The 21486-nt window shown below is 39.7% G+C and overlaps 1 protein-coding gene across 1 annotated transcript in view; it reads left to right on the forward strand.

Annotated features, from left to right (window-relative positions):
* Window positions 1–21486, forward strand: part of DLGAP2 (DLG associated protein 2) — a 166082-nt gene that overhangs the window by 28061 nt on the left and 116535 nt on the right. The window contains exon 3 of the mRNA XM_040426807.1: window positions 3606–3753. Coding sequence (XP_040282741.1) covers window positions 3606–3753 — 148 coding nt within the window. The remainder of the gene's footprint in view (window positions 1–3605; window positions 3754–21486) is intronic.

Here is a 21486-nt window from a genome sequence, read left to right on the forward strand (position 1 = left end):
TTAGACCTCATTCACATGTCGGTGTTCTACGTACGTGTGATGTATGTGTTCTCCACGGATAGCACACATACCCATTCATTTTAATGTGTGTATTCACACATCATTTTTTTTACCATGGTCCGTGTTTTTAACATGGAAGCATGCTCTATTTTGTCCGTGTTCTCAAATCCGTGTTTCATGGATTATTAGGAAGAGATGCTTTGACATTTTTTTTTCAGCTGTGCAGTGTCAGTGAAACACGGATGACACACGGACCACACGCGGATCCTTTACGGGCATCTTTCACAGATTTAAGACGGACAGTGGTACTATGCATGTAGATAGCACATAACACTTCTAGGCCAGCAGCGACTGGAAACAGAGGAGAAGGGAGCTTGGTGCTGGAACCAGAGTGCTGGTAGCAAGTTTTTTTAACCCCTGCTTCCTGCCTGATGATATGAAAAGAGGTTTCTGGTCTCCAAGAACTCCTTTAAAGCCGGCCATACACATGATAGCTACATGTATCTCACCTGACTCCATCATAAACACATATCCCATAGGTTTATTTCAATGGAGAAGATTTAGACTACCTTTATCTTTTGTGTAGGTATTCATGGTAATATGTGTCTATAAGACTATAATAAAGGCTTTCTAGTCAGCCCTGCATTGCCTCTCCCCAATCCTAAAGGAAACTTGTACCTTGACATGCTTATCGCCCACCAAAGATTATTCACCAGTGAAACTATAAAGCAGGAAGCGCCAGGGGCCACTAGAAAGCTGTACCTGCTACCGTGTTTCCCCGAAAATGAGACCTACCCCGAAAATAAGACCTAGCCCTATTTTGTGGTGTTTTGGGAGTAGGGCTAAAGACATGAAGAACTTCCTTCAGGACAGAAAAATAGATCAAATAATGATTCCTGCAGGAATGACCGCTTATCTCCAGACTCTTGATATTGCGATAAATAAGCCATTCAAGGACCATTTGCGCTTAGAAATCAATGACTACATTGAAAATAAAATGGAGAGAAATCAGCGTGGCAACTTTGTGAAGCCAAAACTTCAAGAGGTTGTGACTTGGGTGAAGAATTCATGGGAGAAAATCACTGACAGTTGCATTGCCAATGCGCTACAAGCAGGCTACTTGGACAAGAGGTGCTCATTTCAGGAAAGCGCTTTAGCTAGACATGAGAAGTTGGGCCAATGCTTTTGAAGGAAATAGAGTCACAAGAAACTTACAGTGCAATTCAGGATTTGCAGAGTTATGATGATGTTCCAGAAGATGATGAAATGACTGTTTTTGAATAAATGTTGATTTTTTTGTTCATAAATACCGTACCAGTTAATGTACATGAAGAAGGAAATACTGTAGGATCTGAAGAAATACGATACTTGATGGAATTCAGGGTTTGGAGAGTTATGCTGTTTTATCAGTATGTGATGACCTGATTATACTGTATGTAAATAAATCTAGATTTTTTGTTCAAGCATTAATGTGTGATAATAAGCCCTAACCCTTTTTTCGAAGAAAAAAATAATATAAGACCCTGTCTTATTTTTGGAGAAACACGGTAGTACAGTACTAGTTCTGTAGGTCTTTAGATCAACCCCTTCATTTCCCACCACTGACCAGCTTTCGTGGTAGTGTGCCTTCTCACTATTATTTTGGTCTGCAATTCCATTCTCACCTTATTCTTTTAATAAACCTGGTCATATCATGGCCTCTGTATGTGTTCTGTATATCTATGTTACAACTAAACATTGAGAAACTAGACCTGACAATTGGTGTCCTCTCAAAATATCATAAATTATGCTATGTAATCCCGCATGATGAAGTCTCCTAATGCAGCCCTGACACGTCTGGTGCTGTGTTTCACGATCTGATGAAAGATGGTTTTTTTAACTTGTATGAAACGAGCAATTTCTCATCCTTTATCTTGCAGCTGCCTAGCACTGCTACTTCCTCTTCCTCAATCAATTATTACTGAATACGGTTCTGATTATGGTTCATTATCACTGTAGCCAAGGCCAGCCATTTATATAAATCATTACTTTTTTGGAGTCTTGAAATTAGTTGGAGATGTGTGGATACTATACAAGTACAAAGTATATGTTAGAGAGAATCTGTCACCAGTTTTATGCTGTCCTATCTGAGGGCAGCACAAAATGTGGACAGAGATCCTGATTACAGTGAAGGGTCACTTACTTATTCCTGTTCAACCGTGGTGAGCAGCTCCAGTAGGACCAGCCTTGCAGTCCTGATATTCATGAGCTGCAGATCTTCCCACCATCCTGAATGGCAGCTTTCTTTATATACCGTGTATAGGGAGAATGCTGCCAATCAGCAGTGGGTAATCTGGGAGGTCATGAATACGAGGAGTGCTAAGGTCATACAACACATAGAGTGGAGTCCGGCAATTGGGTCCCACTGGAGTTGCTCTTCAGTAAGTGTAAGATAACGACTGGCCAAAAAATAATAAAGGAGCCTGCATTGTAATCAGAGTCTCTGTCACCAAAATTGGTGACAGATTCCCTTTGCCCGAATGCAGTTTTGCTACTTGCTTTTCTCTTGTAGTTCTGGAGTGCTTATTCTTATAGCTCTGTCTTGCTATTTCTTTATTAATCCTCTTAGAAATTGTGAATGACTTACTAGTAGTTAGCTATGAAGGTCCAGAAGTGTGTTACCAGTTGGGGGTTTTTTCATTGGGCAATCTAACCCTCTTATCTGGGCTTCCAGTGTCAAACTGTGCAGAGACACATCGCCCTTGCTGGATCTTTATTGAAAAGTGCTAGTAATTAATTTATAACTCCTTGCAGGAAAACAAAGTTATAACAAAACATAAAGTCATAAGAATAGATGCTCCAGAATTGGAGGGGGATGCAAGTAGTTACTAAAACAGACATGTCGGGAGAGGTGACAGGTCCTCTTTAAGCATAATTTATAGGTATTTGTCTATTTTGCTAAATAACTAGCTTTTTCTGTAATGTCTGATTTTTCACTATGCGTCGATTTATTAAGGTAAAGTTTAAGAAATAAAGCATTTGTAGGTAGGAGAATGTTTTGCATTGAATATAATAATATTGTACAGAGCTGTGGATTCATTTGCTTTGTTAGCAATTTCCCTAAAAAGAATTTACTGTAGAGCGCACAATAGAGTCTTTATGTAGAGAATATTCTGTATTTAAGTAATGACATACTGTACTGCAAAGAAAAGCAATTTTGGATAATAAAGTGATTCATCACATGTACTGTTTCACTTACCTAACTGGCCACATTGTGATTCCTGGCAGTCAGTCCACTTAAACATATGGTGAGCTACATATTCCTAGGAAACAATCTGAATATTTGCATTCAAATATGGCTGCTATGGGAGGTTATTAATTGTATATGATGCTAAACACCCGAGCTCTCCATGCTTTGTACACTAACCATCACCTACAAGTTATTGCTTTCTTCAATAATAGATAAGAAAATTGTTTATACGATTCTTTTACTGAACTTGTATAAATTGTATTTTTAGACAGTAAGTGATTGTTCTAAGAACTGTTGATGGAAGAGATGGATATGCGACTGGTTTACAGAAACATGTGCAATGTTCATCATTATGTTTCTCTTTCATGCTATGTAGCCAGAGCTACCTACAAGCAGCAAGTGAAATGGCCGCAGGACAAGTTCTGGACCCTTCAGGAAATTATAATTCTCCAAAGTTTCGTTCAAGGAACCAGAGCTACATGAGAGCGGTCAGCACGCTTAGCCAAGCCAGCTGTGTCAGTCAGGTTAGAGACTTGGACTTTCTTTGGGTCTTTAAATATATTTTATTTTTACAGTACTTTAGCAATGATGATGTAACATCATTCAGTCTAGCCAAATGATAACATCTACATTTTCCCTTCCAGTTTACAAATTATACTTGAGTAAAATGGAGAATGAAGGTATTCACCATTCATTGTCCGTGTGATTTAATGTTTTTACGGAAAGCTAAGAATGGTGTAATACTCCCCTTACTGATCCCCCACCATTCTGCTTCCAGTACTTCCCTATTCCATGGTTCCTCTTGATGCCCAGGAAATGACTGCTCAGCCAATAGCCATTCAGCTCGCATTACTGAGAAAAATGCAAATGAGTCTCTAGGAGTAACAGGGGGCATTATGCCTAGAGATGCTGCTCTCTCTGCAGCTGCCGCACCCTCTACACTTGGATTGTCAGGGTTAGGCATTATGATGTTTTCACTTCCTGGCCCCATCAATCAAAGTGCAGAGGGTGCGTCATGTGCTGAGAGAGCAGAGCCTCTAGGTATAACGGAAATGCCCCTTTTGCTCCTAGAGCCTCATTTGCATATATTAAAACATCATTTTTCTCAGCATTGCGGGCACATATGAACATGGGACCAACACAGATGTCTTCAGCTGCCAAGTGCACATGTAACAGGTCAGCCAGTTTCATAGGTACATATCTGCTGACAGATGCCTCTTAAGCAGTTATCTCTTAATAACTGCTGATATGACTTTTTACACCGGTTATTTAGGGGCCTTATTCTAGGACACCACCTTTTTACTGTGGCCTAGTGTAAGCACTGTACAGGTCTGCTATGCAGCTGAAAGCAGCAGGTCAGCTCTATCATGACATCCGGGCTCCTGCTCTATTGACTCAGATCAGCAGAAACTACGATCCCAGCCATCTAACTCTTAGATGCCGCAGACAATAGCGACTATGGTATTAAAGTGCATTCAGACATTGACAATGCTATGAATGAGATTGAGAGGTGCCAATGTCTCTACATGGCAGCTTGGGATCCAATATGCATATCCTCTATTAGGCTGTGCCAGAGGCTCCTTCCTATACACTTAAATAGGAAGGAGCTGTCCTATAGAAATGAGTGGGATGGCTTCTTGTAATTACACCTGCTCACCTCTGTGATGTTGATGGCGAGCAGGTAAACAAAGGAGAGAAGGTTGCCTGGCCTTCTCTTCAAACAGCTGATCAGGGATCCCGGAAAACTCCTTTAATTCCCACACCTGGCACTTGAATTGAATGCCGAGCGAAAAACCTGATTGGCATGGCATCCAGGCTCACAAATAGGTTGACCAGCCATGGCTTGCAAGGTTGACATAGCAGCCCTCCTAGAACAGCCATGCACTGGATCATGGCTGAGTAATTTCATAAAGTAGGTGTGTGATTGTCTGTTAGACTTGATATTTTATGGTAGTACTGTCGTCTCCTGATCTCCCTTCTTAAAATGTGCAGGAGTCTCCATAATGACAAAAAATGCAGGGAAGGGTAGTTGTATGATGATGGAAGAAAGTGTTTGAGGGATATTACCATACCTAGATTGTTTTAAAGCAATAATCCTGAGCTTATTTGGATTGCTGCTTAAAAAGCTCACTACAAGGAAAACAATTTAATGATCTTTCTCTCCATATTAAAAAAAATACTATAGACCCCTTTATGTATATTCAAAACTATCTAGGGTAGAATACAATTTGATGAGAATGTTGACTTTTTTCACATGAATAAGAATTGACTGGATAAATATAACCTAATAATGGCATCTTATTATTTCCTTTCTTCATTCTGTGTATCATTTTTTAGTTATACGTTTCAGTTCTTGGCTGTGACAAAATACACTGTGTTCTGCTTATCCTACTGTTAAATTAAAGCTGCCAACTAAAATAAGAAATTCAAAGAATATAAATGGACATATAAAAACTGTTCCAATTGCAAGCTGAATCTGAATATCTGAATCTTTTACCAGCCAGTATCCTGAGGTGCAAAATGTATACATAGCTAAAGCTCTTATATATACGGTAGCTATCATGTGAGGATGCATGTTTATTATAGTAGGGTACCAATCATAAAATTTACTATACCCATTCCTTTCCCTGGTTGGCAGATGTTGGATGACAATGAAAATGCCCCCATGTACCTTAGATTATTGCTCGGTTGCATTCATCTAATGTGTATGGCCAGCTTGATACTGTTCACATCTACACTCACCTAAAGAATTATTAGGAACACCATACTAATACAGTGTTGGACCCCCTTTTGCCTTCAGAACTGCCTTAATTCTACGTGGCATTGATTCAACAAGGTGCTGATAGCATTCTTTAGAAATGTTGGCCCATATTGATAGGATAGCATCTTGCAGTTGATGGAGATTTGAGGGATGCACATCCAGGGCACGAAGCTCCCGTTCCACCACATCCCAAAGATGCTCTATTGGGTTGAGATCTGGTGACTGTGGGGGCCATTTTAGTACAGTGAACTCATTGTCATGTTCAAGAAACCAATTTGAAATGATTTGAGCTTTGTGACATGGTGCATTATCCTGCTGGAAGTAGCCATCAGAGGATGGGTACATGGTGGTCATGAAGGGATGGACATGGTCAGAAACAATGCTCAGGTAGCCCGTGGCATTTAAACGATGCCCAATTGGCACTAAGGGGCCTAAAGTGTGCCCAGAAAACATCCCCCACACCATTACACCACCACCACCAGCCTGCACAGTGGTAACAAGGCATGATGGATACATGTTCTCATTCTGTTTACTCCAAATTTGGACTCTACCATTTGAATGTCTCAACAGAAATCGAGACTCATCAGACAAGGCAACATTTTTCCAGTCTTCAACAGTCCAATTTTGGTGAGCTCGTGCAAATTGTAGCCTCTTTTTCCTATTTGTAGTGGATATGAGTGGTACCCGGTGGGGTCTTCTGCTGTTGTATCCCATCCGCCTCAAGGTTGTGCGTGTTGTGGCTTCACAAATGCTTTGCTGCATACCTTGGTTGTAACGAGTGGTTATTTCAGTCAACGTTGCTCTTCTATCAGCTTGAATCAGTCGGCCCATTCTCCTTTGACCTCTAGCATCTACAAGGCATTTTTGCCCACAGGACTGCCGCATACTGGATGTTTTTCCCTTTTCACACCATTCTTTGTAAACCCTAGAAATGGTTGTGCGTGAAAATCCCAGTAACTGAGCAGATTGTGAAATACTCAGACCGGCCCGTCTGGCACCAACAACCATGCCACGCTCAAAATTGCTTAAATCACCTTTCTTTCCCATTCTGACATTCAGTTTGGAGTTCAGGAGATTGTCTTGACCAGGAGCACACCCCTAAATGCATTGAAGCAACTGCCATGTGATTGGTTGACTAGATAATTGCATTCATGAGAAATAGAACAGGTGTTCCTAATAATTCTTTAGGTGAGTGTATATCTAATCTCTAATGTTTTGATTGTAATCAGCCTGAACCCTAGGCCCTACTTTAATGTCACCTTTTTCTTACTGTACAGCTTTAAGATAAAATAAAAAATGGTGGCATACTTGTTTCTTTCTCTGGCACTCTCAGTCCAGTCCTCCTGCTGTTGCTTCTTTTCATATTGCAGCAGTGAGGTGTCGGGATATAACATGTGACCACTGCAGCCAATCACTGCTGTGCAAACCTTTCCATTTTGTCTATTAAATAACTCTTTATACACATATCACATTATTTTCCAAATGTTAGCTTTAAAGGTGTTACAGTGGCTAGATGCCGCTGTCCCACTCTCCTTAACCAGGAGACCATACTCACCTCCTGCTACCATCCTCCAGATGGGCTCACTCTATCTCCCTTCACATGATGTGGCCTGCTCATCATCCAGGTCTATCCTCCAATGCCCATAGAGTGGGGTTCTTAAAGGGCTAGCATGGACCCAAATCTTCACCAGCCAATGGCTGTCAACCTGTGGATATTTTTAGCACCTTCCTCAGTGAGAGGGTGCCTGAGCAATAAGGTTCTTAGATTGCTAGTTTACAGCAAAGGTATGCTGTTTTGTTGTCTGCCTGTGTACCAAACTATGTCTGTTTTTTAGACTCTGACCCTCCATTGCCTGACCTGTGCCTGATTTACTGTGAGAACTCTGCCTTCCCTGACTTTGGTTCTGTTTGCCCATCCTGACCTCGGCCTGTTAATTACTTCGAGTTTTGCCTTTCCTTTTGGTGCTACACACCGCTGTCTCATGACCCCCGTCAGTCAGCAGTTAACCACATGGAGACTAATCCATGTGGGCGACTATGGTCTAGTGTATTCCCTGCAGCAAAGTCAAGAGTCCTGTATAGGTAAAGGGTGAATACCAGGGAACTGCCAGGATAACGCCCTTAGGTTTATACCAAAGTCAAATCTGTTGACTGGCACAGTGGTTTAATACCCGCTGCATTTAGAGGATACTGAAGATTAACGCAATAGACAGGCTAAACCACAGCTATCTGCACAAAGTATAATTCTGTCTGGGGAGCAGAGTTCCACTTCAAAAAACAATATGACCTATTGAATTCTTTATTGAAAACAGTGCAAAAAAAACAAATATTTAGCATCAACGGTAATTGTTCAGAAGAGATACAGCAGAGTGGTGAACTATTAGTATAGAATAAAACTTGTTTACTACATTTAAGAAATTTCCAAGGGACAGAACCTGAGATTTTTACTGTAGACAAGAAATTTAAAGTTGCAAACAACAAATCTGACATCACTGCTTCTAGAAGAATCCTCCAGACAATTAAAGTACTGTACAATGTACTCGCATATAGACATAGTTAACATTACATTTCTATCCTTTTCTGTAATGATTTATGAAATTTTTATTGCTAGTAGTTTTAAGCCATTGGATAGTTCCTAAAGAAGTATTCCACCCAGAACCATTTATCACCTATTTTGTGGAATAGCAATAAATGCTAGATTAGTTCAGGTCCAACCTCTAGGACCCCAACGAATCACAATACCACAGTTAGGAGGAGTCTGAATGGAGCGGCATTTGAACATACACTCTGCTGTTTTATTGAAAGTCTATGATAATGCCATTGATGTAAACAGCCAAACTGTCACTGAAATAGACTGAATGGAGTAGTAGAGTGCAAGGTCACCCACCACTAAATTCATTTTCCTTCAAGTCATATCAGCGGGGATCTCAGTGGTTAGAGCCCAACCAATATAACATTTATCTCCTATCCAGTGGCTAGGTGATAAAGGTCTTTGCTTGGAATACCCTTTAAGAAGAGAAAAAAAATCATAGATCTACTTAAGGCCTCATTAAGAAAATAAAACTGTGTGCATGGAGCCTGTATGGTGGTACATAGAGTCCCTATGGTTCCATATTGCATAAGTTGTAAGCACTCCATATGCGGCCATATTGTGTCTCCATTAGGCGCCATATTCTCTTTGAAGCAATGAATAGAGAAAGAAAATATCTCCATAATTTGATATTGAGTATAGAGGTACAGTAATGGCCCATAGACTTCTATGGGTAATGTGTTATGGATCTGTACTATGGGTTATATTAGAATTATAATGAAATGTTAAGACACAGACAATATGCACTACTATGATATTATACATAATTTACTAATCATTCCACGCAAATAGTAATCATATGTTAATATTAATCTTATTTCCACCCATCATATTACAGTAGGGCTTGGTTTCCACTTCCAGTTTTTTTAATGCAGTTTTTCAAGCCAAAGCCAGGATAGGTTTCAAAAAGAAGAAATTACTCAGGCCCTGATTTATCAAATTGGTTTTGTCTTCATTTTGGAGTAAATTTCGACTATTCTGTTGTTTTCAATGAAAGACGCATTTATGAATTGTCTACAGGACGATGTTATTTTTTGTGCCTGCTAAGGGAATTTCAGATGTTCAGCATTTTTGTTGGAATTACTATGGAGTATGTAGATATTTAGTCTTATTTATCATTGGGCTATTCGGAAAAGTCTAAAAAAAAATTCTCAGCTACACTCCACTCATGCCATAGCTGTGGCATGTTAAAATAAGTCAAAATGTGATAGTTTGCCTGTGCTAAATTTAACAAGTACTATGCACCACTTTCAGAAATTTGGCGCATTAACTTTACACAAATAGACAAATGTGAAGACTAGCTTCAAATTGTCCCCTGTTGATAAATCATGGCCTATGAGTAGACATTCTCGATAACTGTCAGATCATCAGCGGAGATGTTTGCTGCTTTTACAGTCAGCAATCATCTCCACTGTATGGGGACAAGTGAATGTTACTATAATCGCTTGTACCCATAGAAAATAATTTTTTTAGCGCAGCAGATCTTTCTTTATACACCATAATCTGCTGAGCTGGAACAATGATTTCCATGCTGGCAGAACGACACGGTCACCCGATGATTGCCGGCACCTTTCACACAAACAGATTATCGGGAATGAATGTTTATATAAGAGCTCATCTCCAATAATTTGCCTTATAATCGGTCAGTGTAACTGTCATTTTGGCTAATTTTTAATATAGTGTAGGGATATGGTGTAAAGCTCTAACAGCATTGCTAAGGAGAGTCTGTCTTCAGCATTACTGAGCACGGAAGATGCCTGTGTGTAACATTCAGACGCTTCCAGCCTGATTCTGGTCACTACCCCAGTCCCTGGCATCTTCAGCACTTAGAAAAACGCTGAAGACAAACTCTTCGAAGCAACGCTCAGTTACAGACTTTTTAAAGGATAACTGTCATATTTTCATTAAAAAATCTATTTTAGCATATGTTACTGCTGCAGCAGCATTATGCATAATGCAATCTTTAGTTTCTTCACAAAATTTTGACTTTTCTGTTGTTTTCATTGTAAGACGCATTTATGAATTGTCTACAGGACAATGTTATTTTTTGTGTCTGCTAAGGGAATTTCAAAAATATCACAAGTCTTTCCTTTATGCATCTTTTATTTATGATCCACTCCTGGCTTTGGCTTCAACCACAGCATCAACAAACCTAAATGTGGATATCCAGCCTAATGGAAGGTACGCTATTACCCTTCCACCAAGACACATACCATAAGGAGCTCCAATGATCATAGCACGATGTAATATAATATAACATAATATATAAGAATCATGGTAAAATGTAAATTCTCCTACAAACTGGTCTAGCCATGATCTATTAAGAGCAAAGTATTTCTCTATAAGCTGTATTTTAGTATTTTGAATAAGAGCTTGAAAGTCTTAAAATTGCGATATTAGTGTAAAATATGTATGAAGTCTTTTTTTTAAAGTCACCAGGGCAACTAAGGTGATTCTGCAGATCAATCGAGTGTCTTGAAGAGACTGTACATGGTAATTCCATTAAGATCTCAGTGAAATCTAACAAGAGAATGTTTTCTTCTTTTTTTGCAGGATTTCCTCATTGAAAGTCTGCAAGAATGCTTTACCTCAAAGGATTATCCTGAGATCAAGGTGGCAGTACCCTGTATATTCCCAGGCTAGGAGAAATCTTTACTTCACTGCTTCAAACCTAGACAGTCACCTGTGTTCATTTTCTACAGCTGTGATGAGCTTATTTCACTGCTGTGTGAAAGTAACATAGCCTATTGCACCTTCCTCGAGAGCGATGGCTATATACATCATACCACAATACACTGCAAATTCTGAGCAATGCAAGAGAAGCCAGAATGCCTCTACTGTTCCTCATAGCAATAAACTACGATAAAATGCATAAAAGTATGCTAATATGTCAGCCTAGAAGGTATATTCTCTGCTGGTTTAAGAAATTCAAGCTAAATAGCATTTTGTATACACAATCATTTTACAAAACCATATTTTTCAATCAGTGTAAATACTTAAAAAAAATAAATCTAATTTGGATTTACCATGCTCGCAGATCAGTGTAAAATAGAGGCTTGATCAGTGATGTATTAAAAGTATTGTATGCCATGTCTTAAGATGTTCATGGTTGGATGAAGTAGTCATTTACTACCATATACGAAAGCATTGCATGCTGTATGGGTACCTTCAATTGTAGTGTCATTTCTGCAGTGGAATAATCTGCTTAGGAAATTTACACAATATATTCCTATGGGGGAATTCTGAAATACATACAATACATGGTTTAAAATACTTTTCACTGTTTTTACATTGATGAAAGTATTTTCGCAGAACTTTCTATACGTGTTGCAGATTTGGGAAGCAAAGTTTTATCACAGATTTCAGCGCTATATCAAATTTTGCATCCTAATCTGTAACACTATTCAGCAGCAAATGCACCACAAAATCCAATAGCCACCACTACTCCTAACCACCCAGCAACACAAGCGTGTTTCCCCACCCCTGTAACCAGTAGTCCCAGCAATGCTCAGTGAGTAAATGACAGCCTAGCTAACTAGCTAGTTACATAGACACTCTATTATGACTGGGGTGCCTATGGCCCACCTGTAAAATTAATTCTGGGGCCCACTGTAAAGCCTCATTCACGCGTCAGTGTTTTGGTCAGTGATTTCCATCAGTGATTGTGAGCCAAAACCAGGATTGAAGCCTCCAAAGAGATGAGGTGTAAGGGAAAGATCTGTACCTGTTCTGTGTTTTGAACCGCACCTGGTTTTGGCTCAAAATCACTGATGGAAATCACTGACCAAAACACTGATGTGTGAATAAGGCATAAAGCTACAACAAATACTAATGCTCACACAGCAGCAGAAGCAAGACCCTCAAGATGATTATGGTGACTTCCAGAAGGCTGATCCCTAGAGAGAGATGATACTGGCTGGCCTTTCTCTATACCTAGAAGTCATCTCAGCCACCTGATGCATCTATAGTAATAAACTGAGTAGTTTGCTTAATAATCTATCCAATGTTAATATCAACATAGGCTGATTGATGTGCTGTATGCTTCTATGCTGCTTATCTGTATGTGGTGCAGTCACTCTACTTGAGCAGAAGGTGGGGGACTAGTGGCCCACCTTGCTCAGAGGCCCAACAGGGGATTAACATGTTCCCCTGTGGGCCAGTCTAAGCCTGCATATGACCACAACCCAAAACAGAAGATAGGAGCAATGAAAGAAATACATTACAGAATAGCTACCTTCATAAATGATTATGTTAAAGGATGTTGATCTAAACTTGAAAACCCCTTTAAACTCAAGTAGTGCAAAAAGTGATGAGCGTTAGTTACCACATGGTGCACCTCAATCTCAATCTGTATTCTCTGACCAGTGAACAATGTCCACATTTGTAATTTCCCACTGGGAGTACATGCCTTTGGGAGCAATCTTTCTGTAATTTCATTTTAGAATTATCTCTTTGGGAGTACATCAAAATTGCTGCTGCATATTTTGTGGGGTATTTTTTCGTCATGTATGAAGGTACCCTACTACGAGCACCAAAATCCCTCTCATACTGGAAAGGGAACAAAATAAATCTCTTGGCCCATCAGCACTGAGACTGCTTCCCAATGGGAAGAAGACATTGGGACACATGCAAGACTCTATGGTGGTGAATATCACTTCTCTGATCAAGCTCTTCACTGATAGCTATAATAAATCCCATCAATAATGGAAGGTGGTCAGTAATGACACATGCTGCAATAAACAACAAGTTATTTGCTATGACAGAATTCTGTGTATGAAGTATGCATCACAGCCAAGTTCCCATCACATTCTACATTGCCTTTATAGTCGATCCCTTGTCATTTACATCCATTGTATTGTACGGGCACTTTACACTTGATCCATGTCTCCATTATATGCAGTTATTAGTAGTGTAAGATATTTTTGCCTCTTTTTTTTTACAATTGCCCTTTTCTAGATGTTACTAATATGTGATACCTACTTATATGTGGTGGGGTATGGCAACAACACATTTCATTAAAAAAGGTAGAAAAAATCAGACTATGAGAAGAAATACCAAAAGTCACAAAGGAAGCAATCAGAAAGCAGCTTTCTTAAGATTAAGAATAATTTTGCAATAAATAACCAATCCTCCTGTTCTTACCCTTTTCTGAATTCCTGACATAAGACTTCTTCTTCTCTGGGAGTGATTTGCTGTAACAACTGCCATCTTGGGTACTCTAAAGGAATGAAAAAGGGAATAGCTTCACAATGTAATGATAGATCTTCAGTAAATCAGAATATCATATAATCCATAATAACTGTGATCTGACAGCCATAGAGAAAATCTAGGCAAGTTGCCGCTGTGAGACTTTTCCTAATTTAGATGTATATTGATCAGTTATCTCTATTCCCTTCTTCTTTCAAAGACTGTGAAGTCATTTGCATTTGGTTTATTATTCTCTTTTCAGTACAGGGCCTGATACAAAGAATGCAGATTCTAGTTCCTCACATTCTTCTTATTCAGAACATACCATCCCATACATTAAACCAACGCCATGAGATTTCCACTGGGAGGTCACTGCACAAACTGTATACTGTATGAATACTGAATTTGCAGATTTTTCAGTACTACATTATTTGTATTAATGGTATATATATGACATATGTCTACACCGTGTTGTGTGTGAGGGGGATACAAGGTGCTTTGCATCTGTTAGGTGTAGTAATCTTAAACTTGTCACCTAACATGTTATATACACAGATGCAGCAAACCGTAAATAGAAACGTACAGCGCCACCTGCTGTTTGTTCTCTTCCTTATTTCTCTGTCCACCTCAGTAATATCACTGAGGTGGTTGCACATGTTCAGATCCATCTTTTAACTGCTACCAGCCACACTTAGAGGGAGAATGTAAGGACTTGCCCCCTGAGAAGGGACAAACCCATGAACTGCAAGCTTGATAAAAGTCTAGCAAAGCAATTGGAGCAATGAGTGGGGGGATCTGTGGCCATGTGAGGTCTAGGACTGGTTCTAGCTTTGTTAGAAAGAGGTTATAATGTACTATATGATGTCTGATTTTCATTTTTACATTAGTAATGCGATTATCCCTTTGATACAACAAAAGTTTTACAAAAGCCATTGAAAGTCAAGTTTAAGTTTGCTGCAACTGTGTATTTAACACATTAAGTGTCCTGATAAAGTTTGTTTTATCTACATACTTATTAACATTTGTGCTAGTATATTTGAGACATGTTTTTCCAACCCATTTTCATCTGGAACATGCCATATTAGCCAGGAATGGTGACAACTAGGCATCTGTATACCCACTCCTTGCCCTCTGCTTCTATACAGCGATCCATACCATTGAAATGATTGGGACGGCTTGGGTGTAATTTCACCTGCTCACTGCTGCAGATGCAACGGCTAGAAGGTAAACAGTGAAGAGGAGGCGGCGCTGGCGCGCCTTCTCTTTAAACAGCTGATCGGCGGGGGTGCCAGGTGTCGGACCCACGCCGATCTGATATTGATGACCTATCCTAAAGATAGGTCATCAATAAATATAACTTGGACAACCCCTTTAAGGGCAGAGGTTATTGAAATGCTGGAATATCTGTCAGTGTAATATTGCACCTTTTATAATCATTGAAACACTCCCTATATTTGATCACTGGGTCAGGCTGAAGATTCAGGCCAAGTACAGTATACAGTCAGTGACAGTCTTTGTTAGAGATGAGCGAATTTTTTAAAAATTCAATTCGGCCGGTTCGCCGAATTTTTGGAAAATATACGATTCGATCCGAATTTATTCGCATCGAATCGGGTTAAAAAATGGCTATTTCCTGGCTGCAGAGAGCCTTTATAGTGGTGTAGAACACTGTGCATTGTAGTATTGTAGTAACACGCATAGGAAGTCTGGTGTGGTTGTTAAATAATACTGTGAGTCAGTATGACATGCAGATGACAGGCGTCACTCTTATAATCATTTCACACTTCACTTATTTGGGCAGTCACTGGGCCAAAACTGACCAAATAACTCAAGTATGAACTCAGCCGTACAGGTCGATGTTAGCGCCAAGAAGAAGCGCACTCCTTTTACACCGTCGTCAGCTGATTCCACATAGTTGTCTACAGAACCTGTTCTATTAAACACTTATACAAATAGAGCCCCCCGACAGTGTAGAGGGTGTCAGCAATAAGTTTGTGTTGACATCACTGATTATTTTGCCCTCACTCTGATTCGTCAGAACAATAACCCCCAAAAAACGGATCCTGTCTGTTGAGCATATGCATTCACATGGTCAGCATTTGGTCAGTAATCCATCAATAGTGCTAATGTAAAAAAAACAAAAAACAGGAGTGGATCCAAAACATAGATTACCGTGTCAACCATTCAAGAACCGCTGGGTTGCAGGTCAAGACACGACCGCTAGATGACACCGGGAGCTCAGGCCTCTCGCTGCGACTCCTGCTGCCACGCCCCCTTACTCTGCTGCAACCTGTGGCAGAAACATTTAGGCCTCTGCCATTCCCCTGTGCAGGGCCTGGCACTTCTCTGTCTGACATACTGTTAGATCAGATAAATAAAAAGGAAATTAAAACACCCCAAAAAAGTCTGTAATTTTCCTTACTTCACCACACAACGGCTAATAAGCCCTTTTTTTTCCACTAATACACACCAAAAAGGGCTGTAATTTTCTCACTTCACCACGCAATGGCAAATACTTTTTTTGTGCCACTAATACATGCAAAAAAGGGCTTTAGAACATATAATTGCACCGCTGAACGGCAAATATATTTTTCTTTTTTCCACTTATACACTCCGCAGAAGGCTTTAGAACATATAACTGCACCGCTGAACTGCAAATATATTTTACTTTTTCCACTAATGCACGAGAAAAAGGGCTTTAGAACATATAACTGTACAGCTGAACAGCAAAAATATTTTTATTTTGCCACTATTACACGCCAAAAAGGGCTTTAGAACATATAATTGCACTGCTGAACGGCATATAGGCCCTTATTTTTTTCCACTTATACACGCCACAGAAGGCTTTAGAACATATAGCTGCACCTCTGAACAGCAAATATATTTTTCTTTCGCCACTAATACACGACAAAAAGGGCTTTAGAACATATAACTGCACTGCTGAAAGGCAAATATATTTTTATTTTGCCACTAATACATGCCAAAAAGGGCTTTAGAACATATAACTGCATCGCTGAATGGCAAATAGACCCTTATTTTTTTCCACTTACACACGCCACAGAAGGCTTTAGAACATATAACTGCACCACTGAACAGCAAATATATTTTTCTTTTGCCACTAATCCACAACAAAAAGGGCTTTAGAATATATAACTGCACCGCTGAACGGCAAATATATTTTTATTTTGCCACTATTACACTCCAAAAAGGGTTTTAGAACATATAAATGCACCGCTGAATGGCAAATAGGCCCTTATTTTTTTCCACTTTTACACGCCACAGAAGGCTTTAGAACATATAACTGCACCGCTGAACAGCAAATATATTTTCCTTTTGCTACTAATACACGACAAGAAGGGCTGTAATTTTCGCCCTTCACCACACAACGGCTAATTAGCCCTTTTTCCCCCACTAAAACAAGCCAAAAAATGCTTTAAAACATATAACTGCACCGCACAAGGGCAAATAAGACATAGAAATATTTCCTTTTAATAAATCCTGGTAATGGCTGTATTAAACAGCACTTGCACCCCAATAAGAAGAACGGTTTGCTGGAATTACAGAGCTGTATAATGGCAATTTGGGTCCCCAGTCCCCAGTGCAGCGAGGTGTAATAGGATTGTTCCTATTACCCAAGCTGTAACCTCCCCTACTGAACCCTGTTCAACATAAATGCTGCAGAATGATTCCTCCCTATGCTTTCCCTACACCTTGAATAATCTTTCCCTGAACTTGTAAATAGTTTTTTAGCACAATTATGTTTTTTCTAGCACTGTCCCTAGCGCCTGATGACATCTCTCCCTGAACTAAGTACATTGAAAAATGGCAGAATCTAAGATGGCTGAGGCTATTTATAGGGCTGTGACATCACAGGGCTGGCTGGCTGCTGATTGGCTGCATGCATGGCATTATGGGTGATCCCGCCTTTCCAGAGTTCCTTGCTCCATGTCCTCACACGTACAGCAGCCATTTTAGGAAAAAATGTGATTCGTTATTACGAAGGGTGAGGAAATGTGGAATATAATTTTTTCTGAAATTTGGATCGAATTCCACTTCGTCAACTTTGATTCACTCATCTCTAGTCTTGGTGCTAACCTCTCGGGTGTCATTCATATAATCTATTTCTGACATTAAGCATAGCTATACATTAATCTTCCTTCTTTCTTTTAAAGGGGTTGTCCGGGATCAAACTTATTTTTTTAAAAACATCTTACTCACCTTTAGTAGCCGAGTCTATGTTCCCCAGATGGCTTTAGGTAGCTTTTACACTGGAGCATGGCTCCTACAGTCCGCAACAGATTGTTTACATATCTGTTTATCTGTGCGATCACTCCCTGACGCACTGCACTGTGGGTCCCAGTGCAGGGCGGCATCTCCTGGTTTCTACTGTCTAACATCGCGTCCCTGCACCCACCCCTCCTCATACATATTCATGCCTCCTGCACATCGTCCACTCCACCATCGATCCGCCCCCTCATAAATATTCATCATCCTACATGGGAGGAGTTTTTTATTCTAACTAGCATAGTGATCTGCCTCCATTAATTATAAAGCTCCATGCTCGGTGACGTCACCGGACTGGCGGGCGGGGCTTAGCGCGATGTCGGCGTGCCTAGTTACCGCCCCTCCATCCTCTATGCATAATTACCTAAACTGCCGGCTCCCTGAGCAGCGGAAGAGGAGGCTTTGCTCGCCTGCCAGGTCCCCGATACGTCACTGAAGACAAGAAAATACTCACTTCTGGCCAAGAATTTACTGGATGAAAACGGGGCTTGAGAAATATGTTCAAAAGGTAGTACATGCATGTTTGTAATGTGTATGTCAGTAGATTACTATTAGACCAATGTCCCCAATCCCGGACAACCCCTTTAACTGCTTTTATGAAATTAACGTTCTCACTGACTAATACAAACCTTCGCACTGTGTTTCATAGTTATTATTGGGAACATTTTTGTACTATTGCTTGGCTTCTACATGAAGATGAAATCTGACAAGTCATTGTCCATTCTACAGTATAATACAGTTGAAAATTTACAGTGACTGTACTTCATGCTGAATCCCTCAAATCTTTGTTTTCAATTTATTTAAAAGTTTCAGTTTGTTTCTCTGCAACTTTCAGTTTCTGTGCATCTACTGACTATTTCTCTCTGAATCGGTCAGAAAACTGCTCTGGCAGTTCGATCTGTAGCCCTTACCTTTGAACTTCTGAGCGCTCGTAAACACCCATTTAACCCTTTTGTTGCTAGGAGTGCATGTACAAAGTAAACCTGAATTACAAAATTTAAAATAATCCACTATACCCATATATTTTCTGAAAGAAGATACCCGACACGTTGTCAAAAATGCCAGTCAGCACTTTATACACACAGACACATTCATGCAACTTTGTTGTAAAGTGTAATTTTTTATAAAAATATCATAAAAGTTGATATTAATGAGTAAAACTGTCATTTAAGCAGAAAGTTATATGGACCACATCTCATCACATCAATAAACATTCAACATGTGCAGAGTTGATGCACACATCATACATACATTAGGCCTAAATGTACATGCGTATATCTTCATAAAATTACCCGAACTGGAACGACCGAAAATCTGGTTTTAAAGAGGACCTTTCACTAGTTTAAAAACTAAAAACTAACTATATTATACTAGGTTTAGGAATCTATGTTGTTTATTATGATTACAGTTTGTATAGAGAATGGAAATTATATACTACATAATTCCCAATACTTGCATGTAAATGTTGGTTGGTGCATTCTTGCAGTTTTTACAATCAACTGCAATCATCATGTTGTCTGCTTTCAGGAAATATACAGATTTTGCGGGGTCAGGGGTGCACTAACTTGTCAAGGACTGTAATCACTGTGTTTTATAGGTTGCTACTCTTTTTAAATTTCCAGCTTAAAGAGGACCTTTCACTATTTAAAAACGAAAAACTAACTATATCAGTGAGCAGAGCGGCGCCCAGGGGTCCCCCTGCACTTACTAGTATGTCTGGGCGCCGCTCCGTTCGCCCGGTGTAGGCTCCGGTGTCTGCAGCTCCCTCTGTTGTACTGGGCGGAGTTTTTGTATTAGGGTTGTCCCTTGCTGCAGCGCTGGCCAATCGTAGCGCACAGCTCATAGCCTGGGAGACTAAAAAACTCCGCCCAGTACAACAGAGGGAGCTGCAGACACCGGAGCCTATACCGGGCGAACGGAGCGGCACCCAGACATACTAGTAAGTGCAGGGGGACCCCTGGGCGCCGCTCTGCCCACTGATATAGTTAGTTTTTCGTTTTTAAATAGTGAAAGGTCCTCTTTAAGCTGGAAATTTAAAAAGAGTAGCAACCTATAAAACACAGTGATTACAGTCCTTGAAAACTTAGTGCACCCCTGACCCCGCAAAATCTGTATATTTCCTGAAAGCAGACAACATGATGATTGCAGTTGATTGTAAAAACTGCAAGAATGCACCAACCAACATTTACATGCAAGTATTGGGAATTATGTAGTATATAATTTCCATTCTCTATACAAACTGTAATCATAATAAACAACATAGATTCCTAAACCTAGTATAATGCATTAACTAAAGCTGCTTTCAGAAAGGTATAATATGGGTGATTTTTATTGTGGGAGGCCCTTGTGTTGTATACAAAATATGGGCACAAAAAAGCCTCTGTATAACACCTGTCTGAAAAGTGAATGTTGTTGTTTTTTCAAAAATGTATTGAAAAATATTGTTTATGGCGATAGTCAATGAAAATAATTTCTTCTCTGACTGAAAAAAGTTTTCCATATTAGATATTTATCTCTAGTGATAATTGTTATCGGAAGGGTGGGAGGGCTGCTTTCTGCTGTCATTTCCCTGGCTATGTAACAGCTATTAATTGGCAAGTTCAGACTTAAAACAAGAGCAAGATTGAGGCTCTATCTCTGATAAATTGGGAGTTAGAGAGATAGGTTTGGAAATGAAAGCTGCAGGTATATGCAGCTTTCACTTGCACTTTTTTGCAAGGGCTCCAACTCACTATATATATCAGGGCTAGAACCTCAGTCTTGTCTTTTAAAGCTGAGATTGTCAACTTTAAAACAAGACCTAGCTTGAATCTTTAGCTAGCTGTTTCAAAGCCGGAGATCCAGGCATCAATAACAAGGACGTACCTGGGACTTACTTGGCTATTGAATTGCCACTCTGTAAGGATTTATGATATATGTCCTCGACAGGGAAGGGGTTAAGCTATAGTTGTTGCAGTTTGATAAGACTTTAGCTATAATGAGTGTATATGAACTGTCAGGGGTTCAAAAATAAGGACTACAGATCAAGCCATCAGAATAGCTCCCTGAAAAATTCAGTGTGAGGTAGAGAGCAACCGTCTGTAGTTGCAATAAAACTGAAAGCTGTAGAGGAAAAACTGCTGAAAATGTTTAATAAAAACCCTTAGAAAAATAATTGTAGACAAAATAAATAAAATGCAGTGATAACAATTCTCCCCAAAGGTGGCCTTAGCTTTTAAATTTGTAACCTTACTGAGAACCATCTGACAGCAAGCCAAATAGTGCATCCCATGGCTTTTCTTTCTGTCAGGTTTCTATAATGTTATATATTCATTGTACAGCACAGTCCCATATGTTATAATAGTACATTTGTCATTTGCCTGCTAGGTATTGAATACACCATTCTATAACCAAACAGGTGGAAAAATAGAATTGTTTCTGATTTCATCTAAATAT

The sequence above is a fragment of the Bufo bufo genome, chromosome 4, assembly GCF_905171765.1.
Source record: "Bufo bufo chromosome 4, aBufBuf1.1, whole genome shotgun sequence".
Lineage (NCBI taxonomy): Eukaryota > Metazoa > Chordata > Amphibia > Anura > Bufonidae > Bufo > Bufo bufo.